At 37.2% G+C, this 12,199-nt stretch overlaps 1 protein-coding gene across 2 annotated transcripts in view; it reads left to right on the plus strand.

Moving 5' to 3' along the window:
- LOC134826162 (TBC1 domain family member 12-like) overlaps positions 1-9,361 on the plus strand; it is a 63,850-nt gene extending 54,489 nt beyond the window's left edge. Inside the window, exons 7-12 of one of the 2 annotated variants that reach the window (XM_063838476.1) lie at positions 3,914-3,996; positions 6,445-7,019; positions 7,173-7,282; positions 7,429-7,532; positions 7,679-7,756; positions 7,961-9,360. In XM_063838476.1, the coding sequence (XP_063694546.1) occupies positions 3,914-3,996; positions 6,445-7,019; positions 7,173-7,282; positions 7,429-7,532; positions 7,679-7,756; positions 7,961-8,106 (1,096 nt within the window). In that variant the 3' untranslated portion in view covers positions 8,107-9,360. Of the gene's footprint in view, positions 1-3,913; positions 3,997-6,444; positions 7,020-7,172; positions 7,283-7,428; positions 7,533-7,678; positions 7,757-7,960 lie in introns of both variants that reach the window. The other variant, XM_063838475.1, reaches the window with a different exon arrangement.
- Positions 9,362-12,199: the final 2,838 nt, after the last annotated feature.

Raw genomic sequence — 12,199 nt, forward strand, 5'->3', positions numbered from 1 at the left:
GTGACATCTTCAGGGGGAGATAATATAAGCACTGAACTCTTGGACTGGATCCTAGAACGAGGTGCCAATTGCTGCATCTGTGGAGGACTGCCCATGGTAGATGCCTGGAATACCTCCTGCTGTCTTTCCTGCGACTTGTTAGTAAATAGATCGGACATAAGGAATTTTTGAGAGTTAGAACTTCGGGGCCCTGATGGACCAAGCTTAGCATCAATAGCATCATGAACACTTTTAAGGATATCAACTTTGAAATCTTTCATTTCACTTCTGAACTGATCACTGTCCATACCACCCGACACAACCTGTTCAGAGTCTGCGTCATTACCCGTCTCGAAGGAGATTTTCTTGTTGTCGGTCAGATTACCTGTAGTTATGCAGTTGGGACAGAACCACCAGGTACAGGGGTTCTTCTCCATAGCTGCAAGGACGTCACTGGAGAGGGGAATTGTTAAACAGAGGTTGTGGTACTTGGATTTACATTTCATGCATTCCAAAAGCTGGTCACCCGGCTGAGCATTGCAGGATTTGCAAGTGCCACTTGAAGCAATATGACCTAATCCAGGGTCAAAATCTTGGGTTTTGGACCACGTGATTAGAAGCTTCCCTCGTGGAGTTCGCCCGTCAATCTTTAACTTTAAGCAATCAGTCATTGTAGTACTTGTATAGTACTTGTATAGTACTTGTATAGAGGTATAGTACCGTTAAAGGCACAGCACCAACAATGTGCAGTAGCAGGGGCAACTGGCAGTTAAAAATTGCCGATATAACAGAGATAAGGGAGCTCTGTTTTCAACACGTAACAAAACTGCAAAACTACATCGTTTATGTCACAACTATGTTAAGAATGTAAGTATAACAACTAACGGTATAACAAATCCTCGTGGGGATTAAGTCCTGGAAACTTTGTATCCTGCTAATTATAATTCTAAACTGATTCGATGTAATCAGAACAAGAATTGCGCCCGTTGTTTCGTTTTGGCGGACGCTAGATTTCCATTTCACATTTACTATAAATTTAAGTATAAGCTCCAATCAGCTCACTTCAATCTTCATGATAATAATATTGATAAAGTATGCATCAAATACGGGAAACACTTGAAATTCAGTTCAATTGCCGTAGAACTTAACTTGCAGTATCTTTAATTCAAGAAATTATCAGCAAAGGTAAACTATACTCGTGTACACATGAATTTACTATGCGTGCCACGTACAAATTGGGCGTATTACCTAATAGTAATTTTATACATTACATGCATCATATACATTAAAACACAGTAGCGCCGCGCATTTATAGATCACAGGCTATCTATACATCACATCTCCGCAAGCAATCCTCGCGCGCGCCCAACTTTTTCGTTGCATGGTAACGAACGGAAGGAAGGACACACGACATATTTAAACCCACCTATCTCGTTCTCCAAATCCACGTTTTTCTGCAAAAACCTCCATTCGTAACCTTTCACTATTGCCTTTTTTCAAAAGGGTGAAAAGGAAAAAATTCTGAGAATTTCAAATCAACTTGCTTCGATACTATTAATAGCCCTGGTAATGAGCTGTATTTAAAAAGAATGATGAATTTAATCGTGGTTTTAATGGTATTTCATTGATACCGTCTTATATAAAGAGATATTTTACAGTTTGAGGAAGTCTACGATATTATGTTATAGGATCTTTAACGTCGGCCATATTATTATTGAATAGGCCATGTAGATATTGACTAGGCCATGTAGATATTGACTAGACCATGTAGATATTTACTAGGCCATGTAGATATTGACTAGGCCATGTAGAATGTAGATATTGACTAGGCCATGAAGATATTGACTAGGCCATGTAGATATTGACTAGGCCATATTAATATTGACTAGGCCATATTAATATTGACTAGGCCATATATAATATATTGACTAGGCCATATTAATATTGACTAGGCCATATATATATATTGACTAGGCCATATTAATATTGACTAGGCCATATATATATTGACTAGGGCATATTAATATTGACTAGGCCATGTAGATATTGACTAGGCCATGTAGATATTGACTAGGCCATGTAGATATTGACTAGGCCATGTAGATATTGACTAGGCCATGTATATATTGACTAGGCCATGTAGATATTGACTAGGCCATGTAGATATTGACTAGGCCATATTAATATTGACTAGGCCATATATAATATATTGACTAGGCCATATTAATATTGACTAGGCCATGTAGATATTGACTAGGCCATGTAGATATTGACTAGGCCATGTAGATATTGACTAGGCCATGTAGATATTGACCATATTATAGATATTGACTAAACCACTGTTACATTAATTGCTCTATATTAGTATCTAGCCCACATAATGATTATCAAACTGTATTTACATCAGTCATGACACCTTAATCGCTATTACACTGAAAGATTCACTATTTCATGGGATTGTTGACATGGTTTGTCGAACTTTAAGATAAGCTAATTTTATTAATACCACATTGGTTCTCCAAGAGCATGGTACCACGTCTGTAAAGTTTTGATGTGACCCCAGAAAATCAGTTTGTCTATTAATTAGCGAACATTATACGACTCGTGCATGTAATAACAACACTAGAATCATGAGAAGCACTATTATAATTGTGCTGTCACCGTAAAGTGCAACTTTGGCACAGATATCTGTATACCTACAGTGCCAAAATTGCACTTTAGGGTGACAGCACTATTATACAAACTTTGTAGCTCAGATCTCAAGGTTAAAGGGCAGCCTTCGCCCTTCATTCACCAAATCATGGGAGAATGGTACAAGCTCTCATTCTAGAGCTTTGAAATTAACCATGGCCGTAATACAAAGAAAAAAGGAAATTGGCACCTGGACAGATAGCTTGATAAGGATTCACCTATATTCTTCCAGCATTACCTAGCAGACACCCTGCTTACCACAATGCCCTGTACGCTACTTTATAATGAAGTAGAATAACCGAAATAAAATATGGTTAAGAGTCATGTACGTGTCATTAAACCGTACTATCAGTATTCTACGGTGCAGCTGACGCACTCTGTAGTGACATATCTCGACTGTCTCTTGAGTATGCTTTTAATGATATCTCTAGTAAATAGTGTGATAATAACTGCACTACTGTAGATATGATAATAAGCTTCGGTAACATTTAACTGAAGCTTCTAACTTAAATTTGAGCTTTAAGAGTTTTGTGATCAAAATATCTTAAGTTATTTATGAGTATTTATGATTTAAATGGTTTATCATCTGAAAGTTCATTTTAATATTTAACGTTGATTTTCGCTAAATATCCCGTTAACCACGAACCTTCGCCTCTCAACGGTGACAAATTGGTTGTTTGAAGAACAATATCCCTATAACATTCGGTTATTAGGGCGCAATTCCTGCATTTTCCTCAGAATCCAGAATATAATCACACCATTTGGAGGATAATATTGACATAGATTATTCCCGAGGCCCTTCTTCTGTCATTTATTACAGTATTGACATATCGATATATTTTGTAAAGATATTGATCGCATTGCAGTGGCATTCTAAAAATAGCTCAGCGGCGCTATCACGCTCCGTGTTGCAACTGCTCAACTGCAATTTCATTTATTGTACCAACTCCTTGATTAAACGTTTTAAGATCAATCAAATCAATCACATATTGCCTTTAATGTAGTGCTGATGATGTCGCAAGTGTTAATATTAAGAATTAAGTTGTAGTCAAAACCACGTGCTAAACTTTACCCAAAACACGTGCTTTGCCCTCAAGTACCTATTGCGTGTTGAATTATCGTGAACGTTAAATCATGTTTAATCACGTCACGCTTTTTGGATTATCTTAAATTAATCTAACACTATATTCAATGTGCATGTTAATATGTAACTTTACACCAACTCTAATCCTCATTACTTCAGCAACCTGCCCGCCAAGAATCCGGAAGAGGAACAAGCTCAGAGGAAAGCGTACGAGGAAATGGTAGCTTGTGCTAAACGCAAAGGTGGGATCATCATGTCTGATATACTATTGTGCAGAGCTGATAGATCTGGTTAACTAGATAATCGGTTTGAGTGTAGGAAATGTGCCACCTAGATATATCTTAGTCCAATGATAACTGTGGGGGGGGGGCATCACTACTGGTGCAGACTGATGCGCTATTAGCACTTTTAGCACTATTAGCACTACTGGTGCAGACTGCAGTGTGCTATTAGCGCTACCAGTGCAGACTGCAATGATGACTTACCAAAAGTCACACGCTGTCACTGTTTTACAATCACGAGCTTTATTAGAAAATCAGCACAACCACTACTTGTTCACTTTGCACTACTCCACCTGTCAAGAAAATTGAGAAGAAAGTCGAGAAACTGCTTCAAGTTTTATAATATAAGAGCCATCAACTACTTTAGTAGCTCACCTCCCTGCACCACCCCATCATTCCCTGCAACTCTCTTTTTTAATTTAATGTGCATTCCTTGACAGTGAACCCTCCTTGAACAACCACCAGTCTTGTCACTACTGTCTCTAAATACCTTTACTTTGATCAGCAACTGTAAACTACCTTAATACCAGTGTATTTAGATACACAGTCATAATTACACTACTGCTAGTACAGAATGATGATTACAGAGAAACGGATTACACACATATACACCATGTGCCTACTCGTCTGTGCAAATCATCTTGACACACAACCCAGCAGCAGCAATAATATGTTGTAATCCCAAATATGTTGTAATCCCAAATATGTGTGTGTACTGTATTATTGTGATTATTGTGTTACACAGGTAAGCAGGTATGATAGTTATGATAAGGTCATCTTCAGGACCTGCAATCCCGTGCTTATAAACTACGTGTTGGATTGTAGGAGCAACATTCCACTTCCTACACTGCAGGTTTAAGGGCGCGTCATAGTCTAACTAGATATTAATTATTAGGGGTATAACTGTCTTACTGTGACCTGTGTTCTCCATAAAGTAAAGCAAAGTAAAGTAAAATGTATGACATCACATCATCACACATGTCTACAAAATATCATCGCACTAGGCACTAATGCACTATAGGCAAATAAGTAATAAATTAACTTACTTTACCTGGTAAGATACATGTATCTTGTTTGAGCTAGTGCCTGGAAATACACCCTGGAAATACACTACACATTGTATTATCTGGGTTGATTGTTGTTTTTTAATCTAGGAAGTAGATTTATAGTATTTATAAGTATAACTTTCAGCTACCCACGTACGATTATGTACCCCAAATTTAGTAGTTTATCCCTAGATGTCGTCCCCAAGTCACCCGGCCCAAACTTACATACATTTTAATAGTAGAATATTATGCCGACCAACTCAAAGTATCGAACCTGCATTATTGCTTGTTGTATATTTATATGTGGTTACTTACCTGCATGTTGAAGAGCCATAATGCATTAATGCTGTAATGCAACGAACACGAAAATCCCCTACAATTGTTGTAGACGTAGTACACATTCCCGTCTACAATCTAACATGATGTATGTATACAGTGATACAGCATTACAGCTACATATTATCCTATACAATGAATAATTCAACAGTACCACATATATAATGAATAATCACTGAACTTACACACAATCTGTAATTTACTCCTGCGCATAATTTAGTCCTTATCTGTGAGCACTGAGATAATCTGCATACAATTACCAATCTGTCTGCTGGGACTTCCGGTCTTACGCTAAATTTAACTTAGTTGTAAAAGTAAATGTTCCTGATGTTGTATCAGTATCTGATATTACAGTGTAATAATAACAGTGAAAATGTGCTGTTGGAATGTCATGAGATACAGCATTGGCAGTGAGGAGTGTTGTTAATGAATCAAGAGGCTTACACGTTGGCAGCCTACAACATATTATATAATAATGAGTTGTGCAATCAATTTAACACTAATCGTTCCTAAACGGCTTTCTTGCTGGTAAATCACACTCTGTACCTTCAACCTTTACTTGGTGCTCATTTCCATGTTATTATCAGGTTGAATAGTTGAGGTCTTTTCGCAACTTCATCTTTCTTTAGTTAAAGTGCTTGGCTTTGATCCGCTGATAGGGAGGTCTACATAAACCTGAGTTTGGAACACGCGAAAAAGTTTACGGTCAACTTAAAATGACGCCGCTATTCGTCTTTGTGTACGGCGCGCACGTGCGTACGTGCGGTCGCGTGTGCACGATTACGATATATTAATTTGATTCTGAGGAACTAAGTTTTCGTTGTCATATGCACGATAATTCGAGAGTGAGTATTTCACGTTAATTGTATGTTTATCCGAATAAATATGAACAAAAGACCACTGCTATGCTTGCAGGGGACCGTCAATAGTTCGCCGAAATGATACTATCTTTTCTCACAGTTTGAAAACACATAACGGCGAGAACGATTGTGATCCCAAACTAAATTAACAGTTGATCTAATTTCAGAGGTTGCAGAACTAAAGAAGAAACAAAGAGCTGCAGAGGAACGTAAGAAATACGAAGAATCCGTCGCATCGTGCACTAATGTATGGCTGAAGGAGATCTTACCCGAGTGGCATCTTGTAAACCACACTAAACGTGTCCACAACCTCTGGTGGCGAGGCCTGCCTCCCAAAGTTAGGGGCACTATTTGGAAACTAGCCGTCGGGAACGAACTCCAACTCACTAAAAGTCTGTATTACATCATGGTCGACAGAGCACAGGACACATTAAAGTGTTGTAAAGATAGTACTCGTATCCAAGATGAAACAATGGAAAACGTCAGAGATATCAGACTTGACGTGTTGCGAACATTTCCAAGTCTTTGTATATTTCAAGAGAATGGCCCATACCATGAACAGTTGCTCAATGTACTGGGCGCGTACGCGAGTTATCGACCTGACGTGGGGTATGTTCAGGGGATGTCATTCCTTACAGCGGTATTGCTGCTGAACATGGACCCTGCTGACGCTTTTATTTTACTTAGTAACCTCCTCCATCAGCCTTGTCAGCGAGCCTTCTTCCGTATGGATGCTGATATGGTAAGTTAATGTTGTGTTAAAGTTAATTTGGTTGACCTTCCCACCAGTATGTTGTGAACGAGCTATCAGTCAAATTGGATAGGTAGGAAATTGTAGATACTTTCCTGGCACTTATTCATGATTATAACAATTTAACACACTCCTCACTTTCAGATGTTCGTTTATTTTGATGTGTTTAATCTGTTCTTCGAGGAAGCTCTGCCTCCCCTCTTCAATTTCTTCACCCACCTCCAACTTACTCCCGACCTTTATCTTATCGGATGGTAGGTTTATTAAAAAACAAATTCTAACCCCAATTTATGGTTTCTCTTGGATGTGTGAGAAATGGATATATCATAGATTTCATCCCATTAAATATTTGTTGTTTAATTTTGTTATTAGATATTTCCACTCGTGATTCCTCTACCAGGGTTTTCACACTGTTCAGTAAATCCTTGCCTCTTGATGTTGTTTCTCGTATATGGGATGTCTACTTCAGAGACGGCGATTCCTTCCTCTTCGCTGCTGCATTAGGTAATCAGACTAAGAGTTTAAATAGTTAATCATTTGGATCTGACCATGTGATCGTTAAACGTTTTGAGGTCACTCGATTTGATAACTGTTTATTTATGGTCTTTAAACTTGATTGGGAACATATCATAAACTTACATCACCCGCAGGTATCTTACGGATGTACATGCCGCAACTACTCCATATGGAATTTGAAGTAATACTACAGTTCCTACGCAAATTACCAGGTTAGTGCTCTGCCTCAAGAATTGACTCCAATTTTTGTGGTAACCTTGTAACCGAGTGTTTATGATTAATCATCTTGTCTGAAGACTGAAATATTGTGTTAATGGTATTAAGATGAGTTTTCTTTTTCGAAATTGTCGCTAAAAAGGGGTAACTTAGCGGAACCGTTCTGTAATGCTCTCACCCTTACCCCGCTATAATTACAGAGGATATGAACGCAGACGTCCTGTTCGAGCACATCAAAGCTGTGGGACTGACACCTCGCAAGTTCCAACATACCATGGTTGAGCTTGTAGATATGAACAATGTGGAGAGGAGAAAGAAGAACGCGGCTATTCCCGCCACGAACTGAACTTTAGGTATGAGCCGCTACAAGGCGAGCTGTTCAACATGAGAAGTTTGAGTCTAGGATGATTAGTTTGATATGAAGATAGAAGAAAATATGTTCTCTCCACGCTCAAATCCGTTGATTCTGTGTTTGTGGGCAGCCATTTTCTGGTAGTTTACAAGAATATTGCCAGCCATTGGGACCGGATTTGTTGATGACCGTTTCACCCTTTTGTAAATATTAAAATATAGATTATGCCGACCCGCATTATAATACACAGTTTCAACTCTCAAGATCTTAAAACCGCTCATACTACACTGTAATATGGTTCGGTTATTATTAGATTTATCCACACTTCTTGCAACAACTGAGTGACTTGATCTTTCTTTATGTTTTACGTATCGGCCATCATTGTTCTGTGTTTAAAACCCATACCATTAAAAAAACCATATATTATCAACTCTTGTTAAATAAATAAAGTATAAGATTGATTCAGAGAATTATGTTTTGTGAAATGACAGAAAACTTTTATGGGTACGGTTTGATATTTGCATGAAACGATCCAATAAATGTTTGAATTTCTAATTAGAATCCAGATTTAGGGAGGGTTTCCATTTTATGTCAGCACCTTAGGTAGGAGCGAGGGAGGGTGGTTTCGACGCGAATGTTCTTTTCGCACGATAGCCATAGTAAAATAGGAGGGAAAGGGAGGGTGTGAAAATGGCCAAATATTGCTGACCTAAAATGTGAAACGTCTCTTAGTGTTTTGGTAACATTTTTCAAATTTGCATCAGCTATTCAATATTCATAAGTTATAATCATCAATTTGAAATCATTACATTGAAGCCACGTATTACGACTGTTATGAGAATAGTCGTTTCCAGAATATTTTAAAACTTTGATTGTGATTAATGTTAAATATATTTCGACAGACTTAGCTCAATACTTTAGGTTTTAATGATATGGGCTTGACTTCTGCTAAAAACGTAAACAGCATTAGGTTTGACACGTGACAGCAATTTGACCAGCCAGCCTAAACAGCTGTAATATTTGAGTTGATGTAACGGGTCAAAGCTATTGTGCTTCGCCTACCCAGCAGTAGTCCAGTTCATTATAGTTGCAATGGTTTATGCATTATGCGTACATTATTAATTGTTCATGTGTTGTAGAATTCGTTCATTTTAAACTAAAAGTCAGATTTAACAGCCCTATAATCTCGATATGATTATGTAAATATGATTACACTGTTACTAATTTTATTTATTTTTGTATACAACCAAAGATATCTGTTTACTTTTGTTTTGAACAGATGAGAATTTGCTCCAATGTCCCACCACCAAATTCAGAAGCTCAGAATTAAAGCCTCAACACGACATCATGATCCATGATATTGACAAGTTATGAATACTTAATCCTACTTTCTGATTACAAGATTACGTAGCCTCGACGTGTGCTACTGCGGATTTAAACTGTTTGAAAAATACACTCAATACATATTATCCTCGAGAGGTGTCTAGTCGTTGTTTACTGATCACTGATGGAAGGTATAGTTTTAAAAGATAATTTGTACACCATGAGCTCACAATGACGTCAATGACAATATTCAACTATACAATAATTTCAGCAATCTATAAGAGTATATGACAACGTTTACTCGGATTGATACATGCTTTCTTATACTCATACTAAATAATATATGCATCATATTCTCAGCGGATAGGTACTGGCTAGGAAAAGCAATTAGTCAGATCAACAGCTCGCCAAGACACCAAAGTCTTAGCGGGGGCAAAACAATCTCGAAGATTGCTTCACACATCGGCTAGGTATCAGTTGACATCATCGTTAGTTGGTACATCCAGTTAGAAGAATGTGTCTCAGAGAGCTACAGTTTCGTACATCGCATGGTTGTATCGGAGCTGCACGTTTTTTATACCGTGCTTTAAAACACTATTCCCATGGGAAAGTGAGGCCCACATTGTACATGGTTATGAAGGTGCTTCTACTTCTAGAACTAGAAGCAAAGTTTTATAGTTTCACAAGATTTCATTAAGAAGCATTTATACTAATATACTAATAGTTACACTTAATCTCTGCAACTGATAGTAAATGTAATGCATAATTTCGATCGCGTTGTACGAAATCTTATTCTAAATTTAACTCAAATCGTTCGATGAAAATATGTAAAAGATTCCGTGAAATAACTATAAGCGAAGCGCGGTTACAAGATCATGATATGTATGAGTAAGACTAAGCACTAAGCACTAAGCAAGGTTATTGTTTGTTATTATAAACATTATAAACAAGTGCTTGATCAGACGGCTCAGTTAGCCAATCTCAACAGATTTGGGTTTTTATCCAAGTTCGTTATAATATTTCGTTATAAAGTTATGTATATAAAGTTTCGTTATAATATTCGGATTCCTAATATGGCAAAAAATTACAATTTATGTAAATTTAGATTGTGTAAATTTCTATTGTACGCAGTAGTAAGTATGCACGATATTATTCACATGATGAAAGCACACTAAACCGAATTTTTTAAATTCCAATACGGCGCCGTGACACTGACATTTTGATTGTTTGCTCTGCCCTTGAGTTTGAATGGTGGTTTTTAATAATTAATTTTACGAACTTGCCAGAGCTTTGCCGCTTTATCCTTTCAATTATAATATTCTATTTCTACGAATTTAGTTGAACGTGAGGTTTTTAAGATGGGATGGTCACGTTATATCAACCGTATGCATATTGCACATGGTAATACGACTCCTGTCCGACAGCGACTCCTGTGACCTGTCCGACATGAGCACTATTTTCTTGTGTTTGAAGTGATATCTCAAATTTGGCACATACAAATTCACCCAAACTTGCACAAATTATTTGTCTTAAACTATACTATCTTACTATCTAGAAAGTTTCAAGAAAATCGTATCGTTGGATCTCCAGATATATGCCTTGGTACCACTGCAAACCACCGAATTGGAGATATTTTTTGTGTTTAAGGTGATATCTCAAATTTGGCACATAGAAACTCGCTCAAACTTACACAGATTATTCGTCATGTAACCACCATACTTTATGGAAAGTTTCAAGAAAATTGAATGGTAGGATCCGAAATAAACTATTGTCCGAATAACCTATTTTCTGAGTCGGACAGGAGTCGCTGTCGGACAGGAGTCGCCCAATCATTGCACATTGACATCCGTTAAAATGTACCGGCCGAATTATTGGTCAAATCGGGTGTAACCTTTGTATGTATACTGTTGGTTTGAAGGTTATTCAATGTCAAACTTAGTACACTTGACATGAACAAATCACTACATCTTATTGAATTTAATGGCAAAGTTTTTCTATTTAAATTGATTTAAACATAGTAAAGCATAAAGAGGACACTAGATTCGACCGATTGTTTTACCGATCATTATAAATACCGGTGCACACAATGACATACGAGTAACCATAAGTTGCCACGAAAAGCTGCAGTCCGTTTTCAGTTTTACTTTTACACGGATCACATGAGACAATCACAACTTACATTTTAATAAAACTGATGTCTAATACATAATAGGCTAAAAATACCACAGTTTTAACCTAGCATGCACATGCGATCCGACAGATTTGACTGCCAAACCGACCAATAAACCACTTTCAGTTTTAACACTTTCAACACTATTAATATTATATAACAAATATTTTGAGAATATGAGTTTGACGTAGAAATGTCGATACGTGATTTATCTATTTACCTTCATTAGAACATTGTCATCACTGACTCTGAGTCTCTGTCTAACCAGGAACAAATCTTGAAAGAATCGTCAAATGAGACTCAATAACACTACACGACTGAATCACTCTTTCAGGCCGATATTAGACATGATACATAGTCGTATTATATAACATATAAGAGAAATTATTCCTACAGTACAAAACTATGAATTAGAAAAACGAATGATCATGCAAAGCTGACGTTTAAAAATGGAAGTCAGGTTTTGTAAAAATGAAATTTCCATTGTGCCACGTGTATAGAACTATTAATGATAGTGATTAATCGTAAATTCTAACTGAACATCAGGAAATATTGTTAATGCTGAGTCAGTGAGTGGGTAGTACGGGGACAAGC

Source organism: Bolinopsis microptera, chromosome 1 (assembly GCF_026151205.1).
Source record: "Bolinopsis microptera isolate Bmic1 chromosome 1, MBARI_Bmic_1.0, whole genome shotgun sequence".
In the NCBI taxonomy this organism is placed as follows: Eukaryota; Metazoa; Ctenophora; class Tentaculata; order Lobata; family Bolinopsidae; genus Bolinopsis; species Bolinopsis microptera.